General features: G+C 40.1%; 1 protein-coding gene across 2 annotated transcripts in view; it reads right to left on the bottom strand.

Annotated features, from left to right (window-relative positions):
* LRP6 (LDL receptor related protein 6) overlaps positions 1-18,891 on the bottom strand; it is a 132,273-nt gene that overhangs the window by 57,591 nt on the left and 55,791 nt on the right. For both annotated transcript variants that reach the window (XM_074825657.1, XM_074825655.1), the window contains 2 exons: positions 7,280-7,476; positions 6,408-6,539 (listed from right to left, as the gene is read on the bottom strand). In XM_074825657.1, coding sequence (XP_074681758.1) covers positions 6,408-6,539; positions 7,280-7,476 — 329 coding nt within the window. The remainder of the gene's footprint in view (positions 1-6,407; positions 6,540-7,279; positions 7,477-18,891) is intronic.

Raw genomic sequence — 18,891 nt, forward strand, 5'->3', positions numbered from 1 at the left:
CTGCTGCTTAGTCAAATAACCCACTGTGTCTGAACTACAATTCAGCATCGGGAAATGACTGGCTTTCAGCTAACCCGTGCTGCACTCTGGATCCCTGAGCTAAGAATTTCATGGTCTTTATCTGGGGACTTGGCTAACATTCCAGCCCCCAATCAAACACCACCCCCACCCCTCCAATTGAGCAATAAAAAGCTTAAAGCTTACTTTAGAGCGATTACCCACCCATTTGCAAACAGACACCTCAGCTGCTTAGTTAGATCACCAGTCATTCCAGGAAAAAAAAAAAATAAATTGAGTAGCAGAGAAGCATCTCACCTCAAAGTAGGTTGAGGGAAAGATTATTCTGAATGCCTTCACACCTGCCCTGACAGTAGTGAAAATAGCAAATGCAAGAGCTGGGCATATTTACGGACTGATCCTGTTATCACCTTGATAGAAGTCAAAGAAAAAAGGTGGTCTCAAAACTAAAACAATTTGCTCAGCTGTACAAAGTTTATCTGGCTACGCACTGATCCACCACTCAGATGACTGCTCAAGGTACACAAGGTTGCCAGGACATAACAGAATCAATCAATTTTGTTCACTTCTATTCCAAAGACCAGTTACGATGCAAAAGCTGAACTGTGACACCAGGATCTCCAGACTTCTTCACTCTGTCTCTCCAAGAAAATCCCTGCCTCTAATGATGAGCAAGATGGAGAGCACCATGGGGATGGAATCATATATCAGGGGGGGAAAAAAAAAAAAAAGGAATGAAAAGACAGGAAAAGATAATGCAGGTTGCATGCCAGCATCATTTTTTTCTTTTCAATCTATCAGCACTTACTGGGAGAGACTGGAATGAGCCATGAACATATAAAACACCTTAAACCTCAACTGGCTGAACCCTTTCAAAAGGTGCATGGAGGCTGCAACCAGAGCACTGACCTGAGGCAGTTTTTCCTCTAGACACCTTGGACTGCTCATACAAGGATGAAGTGGCCTAGACAAACACACAGAGACTTGGAGCAGAGCTTACTGCCCATGCTGCTGTCCTCTGTCTAACTACTGGTGATCTCCACTGCACCCAACACAAGCATGCCTGAAGACCCAAGTGCATCTCCAATCTGTATGGTTTTGAATTTGAACCTATCGACTGCTGGGTTTGAGGGCAGAGACCCTCACCAGGTATGCCGGGGTGTGTGCTCACAGCCTATAAACACTGGCAAGGCACAGTAATTCAAAGTCAGGTCCTTCTGCCTACCCTCTGTGCCGGTCTCCAACACAGTCCTAAGTGCTCTTAGCAACCCGTAATTATAATTTAAAAAAAAAAAATCCCTCCTAAACTATTCAAACTGGGGACCGAGCTCAAGATTCTTTGTAGCAGTGCCTCAAGTCATGGGGTATTGAGGATAGTTAGCAATTTTTCTAAAATCAAGTCCCTTACTTAAGATGTCTAAATATGGACATAAAAGCTGTACTCCAGACTCTTTTTTGAGAGCTTTAGCCTACTTTTATTAAGCACTTTGAAAGCTGGGATTACAAGCTCATGGATGGTGCATTACATTAGTCCTGGAACTAATACTTTCCTCAAAAAGTCACTATTAAAAAATCAAAATAATTTAAATCTGTGTGCTAGCTGAAGTCAAGGGAAGGGGGAGAAAAGGGGAAACAGAGCGAGCATGCAGATACATGCAACGGCATAGCTTTAAAGTCCAATGTCTAATGCCCTGCTAACCTTTACAATTCACTACATCTTCTCTATGATGTACAGGCCTCAGACATTTGTAAGTTATTGAACTTTCAAACCATCAGTGGTTGCTGAGGCTAGTACAGCTACACAGACATACACTCAGGAATACATACATAAGAAGTGCTAGACCTAGGGCATGTATAATGCATTCTCTGTATCTGAGAAATCAAGATTATTAATACATCCTCAATAGAAATCTCACATATTTGACTAAAATATTTCTTACCTAAAATGTCTTTCCCCAGTTATAAAGTCACTATTGTTAGAGAGCCGTTGATTCTACAACACAAACAAGATTTTTTCATCTAGAAAACCTCAACCTTAAAACCACAAAGGCAGAAGGTCATGCATCTGAAATTAATCTTTCTTTTTTTTTTTTCCCCCTTTAAAAGAAATGAAAGAATTAGGGTGTTAAATTAAACATCTTTATCTGTGCAGTCAAATCAGGATTCTGGCTACTCTCAACAAAGCAAATGACCCACTAGCCAGCACTAAACTGCAAAAGGAAGTGCAAATTTCTGATTACTGCCTCCAGGCCTTAAGGGAAGTAGAATGTGAGCGTCCACAGGCAAAATAAAGACTCTTTTCCCAGAAGAGAATGGAACGGCCAAAGTAGGACTGAAATGAAAGTCTGAAGCAGTGCTTTTTCTTCATGAGGAAACTTACATCTCTTTGTTTAACTGAAGTCACCATTGGTTTTCTCAGTACTAACCACACATCCATATTGGTAGTAGCAAATGGGGAGAATTAATATAATTCACTACAGGGAAAGATTGGTAGTAGCAAATGGGGAGAATTAATATAATTCACTACAGGGAAAGACACAAGCTGAGCGCATGGATAGGGAGATCTTCCAGCACTAATAAGAATGTAACTCCAATGACAAATTTGTAAGACAAACCTATATTTTGTTATAAAAACAACTATCAAGCAGGTCATTTAAATTTAGCACTGCCAAACTCAGAACAGCAGTGCCTATTATACTGAAAAAGAGAAATCCCAGTATGTCCGGCAGAAGAGGACAATAAATTACCAATAATATGACAACAGTAGGTAAAAGCTCTCTGGTAGAAGTGCCTGGGTGCTCAGACAGGACTCTTGGCTTCAGACATTACTCACTGAGGAAGAGCTGGCCATGAAAACTGATTATTCTGCCTCTCTTTTCTTTGAGGCATAGGGATTTACAAACTTTCACCTAGGCAGTGGGGGAGCCATGAGCTTGCCACAAGCCCCCATCTCTGTTATTTAACTGTTTTGTAACAGCAATAGAAATTAAGACATGAACAACCAGCCGGTATTATCAGTTACTAGAAAAACAGCTAATTTTATTCCAAGTTATCACTCTTTCCTGAAAGACTATGGAAAAGTGTTTCTAAATGGAGGGCGGGGTGGTATTATATTCATAGCTCTCACAAGAAATGGCAAAACTCGTCTAAGGTGTGATGAAAAGAAACCTACAAAAAAATGGAGAAACTAACATGGGTAGAAAGGGGAGGGAAGAAAAGATTTCCTATAAACCAAGATTATTCAAAAATGCTAGGTTGTCATGGAAACTGCTCAGGGAGGGTCAGCCAGCCTCACCTTTGGCTGCAAGGATCATCTGTCAATGCCAAAGCACTGCAAACACCACAAACACACACTCAAAATTCACCCGTCAAAATCTTTCCAGTCCAGGCCGGTGCTCTCAACAGCACAGCGTGAAATGAAGTTCTCTCCTCAAAGAGGCTCCTTTCACCATGAAACAATTCGGTTTAGGAACCAGCCTGATTTTAGTCTACTGCTAGAAGACAAAACCATCTTAAAAAAGATAAATTCTTAGCCTCATTTTTCACCTTTCTTCACCTGTAAGTCGCCCCTCCCTCCTTTCTTCCCCCACAGTCAAGTACATGTTCTAATTGCAAATGGAGATTTAATCACTCAGCGTTTCAGCATAATAGATATATACTGAAATGATCGAAGGTATAAATGTTCAGTTGTCAGGGTTCAGCTCTACTTTCACAGCAGATACAGTGAACAGGCAAGTACAAAGGGAAAAAACAGCCCAAGAAACCAAAAGCAACCCCCACCCCACACACCTGGAAAAGAAAATAAATTTAATTCTCCACAGCCACTGAGCAGCCTAAGAAAGGAAGTCAATACACAAACATGTACAGATTTACATCTCAAAATCTGGTCTGTGGCTACGCTGGCTCTGACTGCCATGCTCTCCTCCCTTCTCTGCATCGGTAATTGCAGCCTTTGCAACTACGAGAAGAAAGTCCAGTGAACCTCTGCCTTGAAGAGCTCTGGAAAGTTGTAGTTCACTAGCAGAAGCCCTAAGCCTACCCCGCACCTCTGTTCATGAGAGGAGTCAAAAAATATTTCATTATCTTGGGGTAAGCTCAGCTCTAAATGCTGAACCTGAAGCTCCTCCACGTTCCTCCCAGAAGTCAGCTCTTTACAGCATCACAGAAGTTAAGTGAAACCAACGGATCTGATGCATACTTTGAGTAGGTTGTTTCACTTGGGTTATGTGCTAACTCGTTTCTAAGTCCAAGAAGCCATGGTATGCAACACTCACTGAGCTAAAATAAACAGAGACTCAATTTTCTACCCCCTTCCCCACCCATTTTTCTCCTTGAAAAGGGAGGGGCAGAGTGTTTTGGAAAGATGTAATAGCAGAATGGTGGTTAAAAATGTAACATTATCTTGACAAGCATAAGATAAATGAATGTTCTTGTATAAAGTTTTTTGCATACAGATAGACAACATGCTGTAGTAAATTGGTTAACAATTTCTGATAAAATGGGAGCTATATTTTGTGAGCCAAATATACTTTATGGCTGACTGGGAACATACAATTTAGCTTCTCATGTGTTCAGGGAGTGGGAGAAAAAAGCAACAGTTATAAATTCTGAGACATAAGGAATGACTGAAAAAGTGAACTGATAATTTTGAGTATCTCTGCATGAGAAAAAGTCCTGTTAATAAGGTTTTGTTGGGCTTTTTTAAAATACCATTCCTTTACTTGCCTTTGGTAATTTGATACACTAGAAAAGTGCCATTCAGCGCCTCAGCACAGGGCTGTTAAGGTCTGGGGTAGGTTGCCTCCACAAGGACATGGGGCTGAACCTGAGCAGGGAAGCAGGAACTTCTGTGATACAACGACCCATTCCTTGGAACACAGCACACAGGCAGCAAAAAGATACAGCTCCTCTTGCCTGAAGTCCCCAGCTCTTTTCTTATCAGCAGTAAGTCAAAGAGAAGCAATTTATCTCTCTGGATCTCTCCAGGGCTTGTTCCAACTGTTGTCCTTGGTCCTTCAGCCTCTGCTTCCTTACCTTTCTACCTCGGCTTGGCAAGTGACCAAACCTTTACCACTCCTTGTCCCCCACATGGGCTTTTTGTGCAGCTTTGCTTTTGGAAACATGCCTGTATTGGGTCACAACCACTTTAGCTATCTGCTGCCACAAAGGAGTTTATCTGTGTGTATCAAGTATTTTTAAAAAAAGCACATGAATTTGTGCCACATTCTCACTAAATATGACCAACCCAGAGCAGTATTATTAAAGCTTGTTCCTTGTACTGGCAGAAATGGAAGAAAAACATCTTGCACACGCATCAGTAAATACTTACAAACAATTCTGCAAGGATAAACTGGGAGCTGCTTTTGAGTTTTTCACATAAAAGCAGCAATTTATTTTAACAAGGTTCACACAGACACAAATAGCCACGCAAAAATAATCAACAGAGAGCATGAAATAGCATGAAATTAAAGAAAATACTGAACAGCAGTTGACAAGCCTAGGAGAACTTTTAAAATATAAAGTGACGATTTAAGAAAAATTATTTCTGTATACATTTTATTTAGCCTATTTACAGTAAGTTCTGCTGCATCCTTCTGTTTCTTCCTCCATTTACTTTTGTCAGAGAGAGACGATCTGCATAGAAGATGGTTATTTATGAGCAAGCTAATTATCTCCCGGTGTTTATTTTGATCCTGTTACTGTATTACAGCAACCACAGCACGTCACAAGACCTATACTTACAAAATATAACAGTTTAAAATCACATACATTGGCCCACGAGACACTAAAAGCCATTTTGGGTGAGCACTTGCAGCCCTAAATCTCGATCACGTCTTGAGCTTGAAGGCTGAAACACTTTCAACACCTCTAAAAACATGTCATTCTTTTCAGTTCCTTTCTAAAGATGTAGGTGCCCCACTTTATGCATGTGAACCAAAAAAGTTTCCAGGTGTATGTGTCTTAAAAATTCTTCTTAAAGAAAATAAAGGGAAAAAAAGAATTGTGTTTATTGTACAATCCTACTAGCCAAATACTAATTCATGAACAATAATGTTAGAAACATTTTGGAAACAGAGGATGTAGGTATCATTTTCTTTAAGAAAAGGGAGCGGAACCCCCAAAAAACTTGCAGGGAATTAGTGACAGAGACAGAATTGCAACCTAAATTTTGTAACCGGAGGTAACCTGCTCTTCAGCCATGAGACTCTCTTCTTTTTTGAAAAGCAGAGGGCATTTTCCAATCACTTTTATCTGCACTGCAAAAGCATGCATGATTTCACAATTTGCCACCCCTAACGTGCATTATGTAGTGAAGCTGGAAGAACCCCTTTCCCTCCAAAAACTACTTTGTGCTTAATCTAAAAGGATTTTTTAAAAACAAAGCCTACCATCTTTGCAGGTCTTTCCATTCTCAAGAAGTTTCACACCAGTGGGACATGCACACTGATAAGAGGGCTTGGTAGGAGACATCAAACACAAGTGGGAGCAGCCACCATTATTAATTCCACATGGGTTTGTAGCTGTTAAACATAAATCACACAGATTAATGCTTCTGATAATGGATGACCTCATCTCATGTGTTAAGACATATACAGCATTTGAGTGGTAGAATCGGTGGCAGCAACACAGATTAAAGAAGGAAATGATAAACACAGAACAAGGAAAAATTAATTCCAAGTGTTGAGTAGCAGGGTATTTATGGTACCAAAATGCACGGATGTTGAACGTTTCCTTTCTTGGGAAAGTAGCACTTAGCTCTAAACAAGAGCCTTGTTTCAGCTCTGCTCTTCTCATTTTCACAAACTATTCAGCAGGTTGGTGCTGAATGTATAGTAGGTTGCATATATAAATCCAAAACGCAAACAGTAAATTAACACAATGGTTAAGACACTGGTTATTACACAGAGCTAGTCTTGTTTAATATCATCAGCCAAATTAACACTACTTTCCGTTCAGGAACTACTACTTGGAAAAAATAAAAATACCATTTTGCCTAAAGTTATGGCACATGAAACAGAAAAAGGAATACGACAACAGGATAAATGTGGCAGGCAGAAAAGAAGCAATAGATATCTTTTTGCAGTTGAAAAAACAATGTCGAGAATATTTGGTTTCTCTTTGGGTCTTTTCCCAATCTCTGCATTGGAAAAATTGCATCATGACGCGAGCGAAGCCACCCACCGCCATACAGAAAGACTAATTAAGATTTTTTCAAATCAGTTCCAACTTGCAGTTAAAAAAAGAAAGCAAGACAGCTTACCATTTGGCTGCCTCTTTTGGCTGAAAGCATGGATATCCATGGGAGAGAAGATGTTGGAATGTATTTCACGCAGGTCCTCCCCAGAGTACTTGCTGCAGGCCAAGATCGAATGCGTGTTCCAGTCAGTCCAGTACAATGTGTCCCCAAACAGCGTCAAAGCAAAAGGATGTGGAAGGGAGCCTTTAACCACTGCTTGCCTAATAGAGCACAGGGAAGAAAATTAATGCTGAAGCACAATTCACACTACGGTTTTCCTTGAGCATAGCTTTGGTGAACAGTGTTGATCAGAACTTTCTATTTATGGGGAACAAATATAGCGCACCCACTTTGGGGAATGATATGGGGGAACAACTATTTCCAGGCTGCCTAATGATGCTGAGACAGCCAAGAGATGCCAACTGAAATCCTTACTTAGGTCTGTGGCTATTTCTTAGCACCCTCTTAACACTCGATACCCGTGAGGTCCTATGTCACCATGCGCACATGGAGAGAACGCCAGCTGGTTTTATGTAAGTCTAACTGCTACCTGCTGATTTATGATGTCCATCATTTTCAGACTCAGCAGATTTTAAACTGGGACAGCATTTGGTCAATTAACAGTCCATCCATCTCTTCAGTTTTCATCTTTTGAACCATCAGAAAAAAACTCTAATGGCAAATATTTTCACGATAAAGAAATCTTTAAAGTTATGTTTTAGGGTTCATTATTATGATAATTATTAAGCTATTGTTTTTTATTATAAGCAGTGCCATTAAACAGAGTTCTACTGATCTTCTGCCATGGTAATGGTGTCATTTCTGAGCAAACTGGGTCACCGCCTGTCTCCAGGTTCATAAACAAAATTAAAGAGTATACCCATATATTTTATGTATATATACAAACACATGCTCATTAGCCATCACAAAAATGCAGCACAAACATTACTGAAGACAGTTTTTCCAGGTTCTTGTGATGTAGCAGCTAATTATCTGTACCCAGGTTCCTCAGAACTAGAATTAAGTAGCTCAATTCTTATGGTTATTTTATTCAGAATCATAGAAAAAACTTAGGATGGAGAGGACCCTGGAGGTCACCTGGACCAAGACCCTGCTCAAACCAGGGCCGCACAAGTACCATTTACACAAGTGCTTCTTCTTAACTGTGGGGGTGCACTTGCGTTCCCATATACACAAGCTCCTTCCGAACCGTGGAGATAGCCGTCCCTCTCCAGGACTGAAAGCCTAAGAGACTGATACACAGCTCTACTGCTCCTTCAAGTATAAGGTACACTATGACCACCAGTCTCCCAATTTTCTTTTTGCAGGGAAGAGAGTCATTATCTGTATATTTACTGAGAAAACACCACCACACTGTAAGCATCACTTTGCAAAGAAGTCGGTAACTGAAGTGGCTTAGTAGAGAACAAAAATACTCTTATTTTCCAAATATTTTCTGTTAAAATATAACAGAAAAGTATATTAAAGCAAGAAACTTGAAGGTGTCTTCTGCCAATGATTCTGAGTACAAAGAGACTGCAGTCATTATCGCTCTTTCACCTTAGCTTCGGGAAGAAGACGTATTATCTTTAAAGCTTCTATTTTTTTCTGCTCCCAAGAAAAACACATACATTCCCTTACTTGTCACTCCAGTGTTCCAATTCTACACCAAACAAAATTTTCTATTTCTTGATATTTTGCACTCAAAAGTAGGACATATTATCTTTTCTTTCTTATCTCTGTCTGGAGTCAGGTATATATTTGCTTCTAATTAAATGCACCAACTAAGCATCTTACAAAAGACTATTGTAATATAATTTACAGCTGAAACCTATCAGCCAAACAGTGAAGCCAGAATGACACAACATACTCCCGTACCAAGAATAAAGGCATTCTAATTCTGTAAACATTTTTAACAACCCCACCCCCAAACGCTAAATGCCTTCAGATTTGAATAATTTTAGTTTACAGCAGGCTTGGAGACTATCTAAGTCTTTATGACAAATTTACGACATTTGTCATATGGGACAGAAGCAATAAAAGTCCAAAGCTCTCACTATAACCAAACCTGCACCAAAGACAGCATTCCCATGCACACGGGAAGCCACATTTTTCTGAAGCATTCTGACTATCCTGCAATTCACTTCCAAAAAAACCAAAAATATCAGAAAATTTTTAAATGCCATTAGTGCCCACAAAATAAGTGGGAATAAATCTTTGAGTACAACATGTTAGACGTGCCCAACTTTCGGCCAACCATCTATTCCAATGACAATGCATAAGGTGAACTGTGACCCTTATTTAAACCAGCCCTTATCTGGAGAGATCCAGGAGCACTTCATTTGACTGCACCGTCAGCCACAGCCTTGAAGCAATTACTCTTAAACTTGTAGGACTTTTCTCAGCAGGTATAAGGTACCATCACATGAAAATGGCTTTGGGCCCAAATACAACAGCATATATTTCTTGCATCTCACTAAGGTGACTATTACCAGTAACAGGTACTCCATATCCCCCGTTCCCAGCAAGCCATTACAAGGTGATAGCTCACTGCCAATCAGCAAAACCAGCAGAGCTTTTTTCCTCTTCAAACATATTCCCCAGGCCGCAGCGTCGGCCTTGCTGAACGGCAGCCGCAGGATGTGTTTTAGCACAACAGCAGTGGGCGAGTTGTGCTAAACAAGCTTCCACAGCCTAATGGGGGAGCAGGGGGGAAAGGCTGGAGAGCCAAGGTGCTAAAAAATCAGAAAAGGAAGGGGAGAGGGAGCAAGAACTGTCCTTCTGATGGCTGCCGTGAAGCAGTTATGCTTTAGCACGATCTGTGTTAGGAATGTCAGAGCTCTAGTTTTGGAGGGTGAGAAGAGGGGTCCCGACTTCTGCCCTGACTGATTATTTATTAAATACACCCGGGGGTGAATGAAGGGGACCAGAACGTCACCCGTAGCACTCAACTGCTGCGCACAGTTGAGAGGAGCAGGCGCTTCCCACCAGCGCGTTTCACCAGCACCCGCGCGGGGTTGGGGAACAGCCACGTCTCCACGTTTCTGGCCTCGCTAATAAAGCCACCGACCTGGGTACCAGGTACGGTTCTGCAGGTGTAATTGGACTGACACGACCTGACTGCTCTTTGGTGGCAACTACCTTCAGCCTCTACATTTATCAGCCCGGGCTTGATTGGAACAAGCGATACGACAGCAAAAAGCACTACATCCTATTATCCTTCACTAAGCTCTTCTGTTCTTTCAAACTGCTGTACTCATATCATTAGTCTCGTTAAAAAGAGACACCAGAGATGATGAGAAAGCGAGAGATGAGGATAAGGAGTAATGTTATTCATCCAGGAGACATCTCTAGGGCTTCAGCAACATGCAAATTGGCTACATATTAGATGGCACTAAGCACACACTAACTTTAATAATCTTCCCTGCGCCAGGCCTATAATCACACAAATTTGCCTTAAAAATCTTGATAGCAATTGACATTTAAGATGTCACCATCTCTATTCTGTTTAGTTAGCTGGGAAGGAAATGCAGAAAGGGACAGCAGAGAAGGAAGGTGGGGAGAGAAAAGGAGAGAGAAAACAAGCAGTTGCCACAGAAATTAAATTCCATCTGTGCTGCGTATCGCAATTTCCTAAATACAACTATTTATAGTATCATCATGGTAATCAGAGATGCAATTACAATAAAAACTTGTTATAATAAAGAGTTTTCTACTGCCTGAAGAAAACGTAGATCCAATTTAAATACGTTCACCTTTGTTCCATTCTTATTCTGTTAAAGAGGCCTGTGAAATACTTTGTGAAGATAAAGAAAAAGGAAACAAATAATAAACAAGTTAAAGCAGGCATTACAAAAGGGGCTGCTGAACTCTGGAACAGAGTACATACATTAAAATTCTGAGACAATCTATCCAGTTTTATACTAACAACAAAAAAGCTCCTGCTTCAGGATAATATGCACTTCAGACAAAGACTAAACTCGCTTGAAATAAAAATTGAGAGTAATCAACTGTATCACAACCAGGATTTCCTCAGTCTGCCTTTATTTTTTTCAACTAATACTAGCATTCAAATCCAAAGCTAGATTATAGCTATGAAACTTAAGAACTCTTCCCAGCAAAAGAAAGCCACCAAAAATCAAGATAATAGAAATTTAAAATAGTCATAATTAATATTTTTCCCCTAGAATGTCAATAGATGCTTTATCCAAGCATAATAGCATTTCTCCACAAAAATAAACAAACACTTTCCATTAACCAAATTCCTTCTATTCTGGCTGCATTACAGTTCTCTAATTTCAAAAACTGATCAGAACACCTGCAGAAAACCTGGGGTACTTTAGACATCCTGGCTTGTCTATCTCTAAATCATTAACATTCCAGCTTCACCGTAGCAAAACTCCTTTCAGGTGACCCCTGAAGCTGCCTGTGCTCAATCTCCAGGGCACGGTGCAAGAATTTTCACATTTAGGTTTCAATCCATTTCTCCATGTCCCTCTGGAGGATCCCGTACATGTCACCAACCCCTATGCAATCAGACAGTGAAAAAAAAATAATAATCTACTGCTGTGCCAGTCTTTGCAATCCCATTTCAAATACAACTGTGAAGACAGGGAAAAAGTTAATTCCTCTGAATACTATAGTCTTGATGCTAAAGAGTGAATATAAGAGATAGAACTCTACTGAAGCTCTCTCTTACGCCTCTAAACTCCACTCACCCAGAATAAGAAGGGTAAAAATGAAGGATTAAATCAACCAGCTAGTGAGCCAGTGTGCACATGGGTAATTCAGTTGTCCAGCCTGGACGAGTGACCGTGCTGAGCAGCTATGGGCAGGCTCATGGCAGTAACCTTTTCCACCAGTGGGACAAGTTCTGTAGCGGGATGTACATCCACAGCCTGAGCCAGGGAGGATCAACCACCATGCCAAACAGGTTGTTCAGAAAGCACAGAAATGCCTGACGTTTGCTTGATCATTGCCACTGATCTGAGATACTTTAATTTCAGAAAGCTAATCCAAATCTCCAACAGTAAGGTACAGTGACAGAGTTACACAGAAAATGTAAATGAACTTACACATACGTACATTTACCACTGCATTTATTACCCAGGGATCTCTGTTTCTGTAACCTGAAGAATGAACGCGAGTACCTGCTTTTTAGGATATCATAGATCATCGATCTGGGGAAATAATAATGACCAAATATTTTTAGTGTAGGTATACATCTATCTTACTTGCTAAATGATTTGGAACAGACTAATTCTGCCTGCAAAACAAAGAAGTTCATTAATGTGATACACTATGCAATGCCCATAATTAGCAGCCAAGGAAATTAAGAGTTTTAAGCAGCAAAGAACTGGAACAGGAGCATAAAATGGAGTGGACATTTAAGTTTTCATTTGAAGTTCATACGCAATAGAATGTGCTAATGATACTAAAATGAGCAGGTTTGGTGTTTGTACTGTTTGTTCTGCAAAAGTGCACACCACCACCCCTTTCTGCTGCATTTTCTTACATCAGCTTCATTCGGGAGCGATACACATCCTTGCTGGCACCTGGATATGTGTTGGACATTATATTTCTAATATATCTAACATCATTTCTTTCCCAGGGAATACTTCCACGTAACCAGACTTGTACCCTTCTTGGGATGCCTCCTTGGTCTTTTTATTCCTGTTATGAGAAAAACCCTCTTCTGATGTGACCAAAGTAATACTGACATTATAGTTATGAACAAACATGAGAAGCAGAAACTACTTGCTTTGTTTTCATACTCCTGAATTTCAGCCATTACAAGCACAGCAAGGCACTGTAGTAAAGCATCCTATTATGCCTTAGTAGGCAATTTCATATACACTGGCAAAATTTACCATACTGGCATCCAACAACAATACAATATTTAGAGCTGCAAATTCATATCAACTAGAGGTAAAAGCTTTCTGATTAGCCTACATACTGTTGAAAAAGTCTTTAATGGATGCTCATATCTGCATTTACTGAATTTTAATTTCTTTTCCTTATGCTATACCAGATCAATTTTCAGCTAAAAATACCTGGGGGCTACATTCTTATCAGGCCTTGGGTTTTTTTTTCCCCCCCTCTTGGTATAAGAAAAACAAAACAGAAAAGTTGTTACGCTGCAATTACCATCACATCTTCCTTCATGAAGGATTAAAAATTGAAAGACCCATCTTCTAAACTTTGCTTTTAGTTCTCATCATGTTAAAGAAGGCGTAGAACAGACAGGCTTGCATGAAGCAAATTATAGTATTTTACACAAAAATGTTTCTCTCCATCTACAGATTACTTAATGCCTGAGCATTCAGGAATCGCAAGAATTACACAGCTTCGACTGGTGACAACTAGAAATATTAGCAAGTGGCTGAAGCACACACAGCACAAATCCTGCACACCATCAGATGAAGCAGGATGAAAGACCAACAGACAACCACGTAACACCACACCAAGGATGCCCCAAGGAGGGCAGGCAGCTCCCGTTCCCTCAAAAGTTTACAAAGTTTCCTCTCCTGCCAACCTAACAAAAACATTTGCAAAACAAACTTGGAAAACTAAGCTGGATTTTTGCCATGAATGCTTGTTCAAATATTCCTATCAGAATACAAGCCTGGTTCTAATTACCTGAGAAAGTAAACAGGAAGGATGACTTGTGGGGTATAATACTGTCTTTTAAAACCAAAATATGTTCTTTTTTGATATTTCTTTAAGCCGCGATTGCCATGTGTTTCCAGAATGTAACAAATTACGGGTCTAGCAATGACATTTCAAATCCCACCTTCAATGAAAGTCTGAAAAGGTCAATCAGAAGTAAAACCATTGAGAAAAAAAAAAGTCACTGACCCACAAAGTCATTCTGTGGGTCATTTTTCAGGCAAACACCATCATGACACACAGCATAGAGGAAAGGCCTCTGGCAAGAGGGGAGGACTGTGGGGAAACCAGGGGGTTTAGGACGAGGTGCACGGGTAGATCCACTGAGTGCAGAGGGGTCTGTGTGCTTCCTCACCAAAGCTGCTCTTTGCTTTCAGCTGGGCTGTGGTCCTGAACTAACTCTGCACTTCCCATCTCAAGTCTCAGAAGCAGTATTGATAAGCTGCTCTTTTGATGCATCTGGGCTAATCACCCTGTACTATGTATTTTTATTTAAAGGCTACAAATATGCAGAGTCCTGTGACCTAGTGACTATATAGATACAGTGTATGGGTACCTCACAGTTAACCACAGATGTTTTGAAGCTCCACCTTCCCAGCATTTTATTTCAGAAGCACCTTGGGGAAGAACCAAGAAATTCACCCTAACTCTGTGTCCAAATAGTCTAATTAATTCTGCTCATGCAGACTTCTCCAGCAATTTTAATTAGGGCACTATTTGTCTTCTGCTCCGGCCTGTAATGTGTTGGTGAGGTATTGAAATAGGCTTTTCACCACAGACTCTTTCCTTTTCATTGCTTGAGGGTATTAAAAATTTTTATCTCGCAGAAATATACACAAAGATATACAGAGAATGCAATATTTTATACCTTGCATGCGATGTCATATTGTACACATCATACACAAATAATGAAAACGAAACTCTCCTAAATGCAGGGACACAGTATATTTAGCGTTTCATCAAATCTGCAACTAATCATCTGGCAGACAGACATGAGCTGATGCTTGAAAACAGAAACTAGAAAAATCAATGCTTGAGCGCAAACTTAAGACATTCACCTCCTCGCAAGAGCTTCCCAGCTCTCTGACAGTTGCTGAAAGTATGTTTTCTTACAGTGGCCTCAAAACCCATCTCATTAGCACAAACACTTCCTGGGGGACCTTGTAAGTGCATTTCCCTTCAGCCAGTAACGTGTTAACTTATTAATTAGAACTGCTGCTGCAGGGTAAAGGAAGAGAAAATTAATTCAAGAGCTGCCTTAGCAGGCCAACCTATCTTGGGTACTCTACTCACAGGAGAGCTGCCTGCAATTCAGTTTTGTTTAATTAGTCCCACAAAAAGCAACTGTTCGCTCTGATAAGAGCGGGGCGAGAGCTGCAAAAAACAAAACCATCTCTTCTGTGCACCAATTTAATTTTTTAATTATTCCATTTTGACATGAAAAACTGTTCGTTCCTTTCTCTCTCTGGCAAACCAAGGGCATTAGTCATCAACTTCTGCGCTCTTCCCCTTTATTCTAATGAGCCCATCACTGGAGTAGCTAGGGCTAATAAGTCCCAGGGCTAGCAGGTAACGAAGGATACATCAACCCTGTAAAATTTGCTGTAGAGGTTCTCTCATGAATTTAGACTCTACCACAGATTTACTGAGTGCTACTGCCAGCACTGTCATGCTGCTCACTAGTTTTGATGCAGAGGCTCACCGACTCCAAAGGAAGCTTATCTAGGTCCTGTCCAAAGAGGTGACAAAAAAAATAAAAATCAAGGCCTTCTTTGTTTCTCCCCCTGCATATTCCTCCCACCTGCCTACTGTACTCTTCCACTACCCAGACCCCTGCAAGCAAGAAGCAAAGCATCCATGCATATCAATGTCCTTCTCTGACATATAAATGTTTAAATTTTAATTCTTGTGTAGTGCCAGGTATAGAGATGTGATAGACTACAGGAATAAAAAGACAAAAAAAGTTATGGATTTCTTACAGATTTAGAAATATGCCAAGAACGTTTCCCTTCCACTCATTCCAAGTTTTAGACCTCAAAACTTAGTGTCAGCGACACTAATTAAAATATTTTCCTATTTACATTGTATTCTCTCTCACCATCCAGATCACAAAAGCAGTTTTCTTTGAACTGTTCGAAATTATTTTTTGAGATAAAGATGTTAGTTCCTGCTATTTCTCACTTCCCCCAAAGCAATTAAAACTCCTGTCATCCTGCTTTATGCGAAACTTTTACAAACGTATTTATCTGCTATACTCTTTCCCACCTCACGTTATGCAACACTAAAAAACTGGAGACAATCACATCTTTACTCATCTGCTTCCTTTGTTGAAAGTTACCCATGTTACTATTCGGATCTAGAACATAATATTTTAATGAAGCTATACGTCTTTCAATAACTCAGTTGCTTTTTTCTTTTCAATACCTCCAGCTTCCGGAAGCACAAATATTTTCCCAGACGTGTTGACAATAGGTAAAGCAGCAGGAAAACTTGTAACACTTTGCAACAATGAAACAAAAAAATAAATCGGTTTTAATCAAGAGAAACAAAAAAATTAAACTTACTTTGTAAATATAAAACAGCAGTTAGAAGAATGGTCTAAATATCAAGAACAAATCACTAAGACTAGAAGTTTCTAAATAAACCCAAAAGTCTGTTTTAAGTTAGATTACACACCCAATGATAATGATTGTCTCTTCCCCCATTCTTAACTCTAAAGGAAAATGACTCTAAAAGGTGGCCCCCTTAAAAGGGGATTTTAAAATGCGATGGTGGAAAAAAGTTGGTCCAATTACACAGTATCATCTTTTCACAAGGAAACAAGGCTATTTGATCATTCTACCTGTGTCTGTACAGTATCCATTTTCTCCAATTCCATACCCCAATGCATCTTATATCTCTTGGCCAACCATTCAGGAAAGCAGGCATCACAAAAAGAATTTTTACTTTTTACAAGTTTTCCTTAGCAGATGGATGGCTGTGAAGACGCAAGCGACCCTCAACCTCCTGTATTTGACCCACTCGACAAGAGCAGCAGCTGAAATAAGCTGCCCAGAAACACTTTGTTGAGCTGCCAGACCCAACAAGAGTGCACAGGGGACACAGACAGGAGGAAGGGATAATGCTGGGTGAAGGAATATAAGAAGCCACGGGTGCATTTGGGGGATGACAAGAAGGAGGGAGAAAAAAGCAGGAGGTGTGTGCATGTGTGTGTGCACAGGGCATAGGAACACAGAGAAGCCAGAGGGACTGCTGCTGGGGTGCAGGGGTAAGTAGAAATCTTTCTAAACCCAGATGTTGTTAGTGCTGCTGTTCACAGAAAAAGTCTGATTAGTTTTTCTATTTTTTGGGGTGGCGATGACTAGAAGACTGAAGGCTTTGTGGGGTTTGGGTTTTTTCCCCACTTAAACAGAATATCTCAAGGGTTTTTGTTTTTGTCTGCAGAACTAGAAATTGTCTTTTCTTTTTTAGCATGAGAAAATTAGTTATTGAAAACGGTTAATAAAATAATTAAGAGCCAAAGTACACAATTAGAGCTGTAAAATTTCATACTGAGAAAGGTGAATTTGCTGAATAACTGAAAGACAAAAAAGAATCACTTTAGACAACCCCAGAAGTTCTTTTTTTCTTAAGACAGACAGAGGCTAAGAGGTCACAGCAGACAAAAAAAAAAATACAGAAAACCCCATTGTAGTACAGCTTAACTTCTGCAATTCTTTTTTTTTTTTTTTTTCCTCCCCTCGTGATGATGTAATTGCAAAGAATAAAAAACAAACCAAAAATGCCTGGATACAGATGTTGACTATTTTCTGAATCTTCAGAACTTTCTCACATGCCTAGGGAAAAACAGGTGCTGTTAGAAGTGGTGCGTGCTTCTGAGTGCTTAAGGGAAGTCATATGTGCTTTCCTCTCTAAAGACTATTTCCCTTTCTCCCCCTCAAATGGTAACATATTAGCATACTGCCATGAAATCTCTGATACACTTCAGAATCAGTTTAAAAAATAAAACTAACTTTAAAGTATGAGACTAATTGTTTTGGTTTTAATGAATATTTATGGAAGAATTAGTAGATCTAAAAGTCTAAATTACTTGTCTATACAGGTCTTTATTACCAGTTTCACCAATTCCAGAGAATTTACTCTGGAATGAGGTAACTGCTGAGATACAGGTGACTTCACTTCGAAGTCATGGGACAGCTGGTAGATGCAGCTCTCCACAGACAGACAAGCTTGGTCAGCCCCTCACACCAAGAAAGATCAGCACCTTCACAGCCTCATCTCTAGAACAAATCACTTCCAGGTTAGCCAAAGGCAGACCAGGGAATAAACACCATTAAAATAAAAAAAATTACCAAACCTGAATGTATTTACACTGCTGTGCAACAGACTACCAGTAAAGGGAAAAAAATGCAAAGAAGTCTGTAGCAAGAGAAGACTGAAAACGCAGCAGTGCCAGCAGGAAACACTGAAATAACTCTAGAGCCTGAAAGACTGGAGACACTAGATAAGATGTGGAGGTTTGTGCTCCACAGGGAAAAACATAAATACAGATTTGGATGGTGGTGGTGTCAGTTTTCGATTGGTGGGCACGTTGCAAGCAATCAACATTTCAAAAAACATCTGCATCCTGCATGATTTATTTTCCAGGGGGTGCTATCGAAAGCAGTACCATTTCATGCAGTGCCCAATACACACTCTCTTTCCTAGAAGGGCCAGACTGCAGTAGCGTGTCGTTATCCTAAGGAGGTCCTTTCCCTCTCATATAAATAGAAGAGCACAAAAAGGGGTGACTCAAGAATAGAACAAGCCACTAAACTATCCTGTTGGACAAAGCCACCGAAGTGCATTTTAGGTGTGATCATATCAGTAGTCATTTTGGAGGGGTACTTTCTTCTCACTGGTGCTATTTTTTGGAGGGTGGGATTGTTTCGGTTTTGCCTGTTTCTAAAACTCCTACAGCAACTGTA

This window comes from Strix aluco, chromosome 5 (genome assembly GCF_031877795.1).
Source record: "Strix aluco isolate bStrAlu1 chromosome 5, bStrAlu1.hap1, whole genome shotgun sequence".
NCBI lineage: Eukaryota > Metazoa > Chordata > Aves > Strigiformes > Strigidae > Strix > Strix aluco.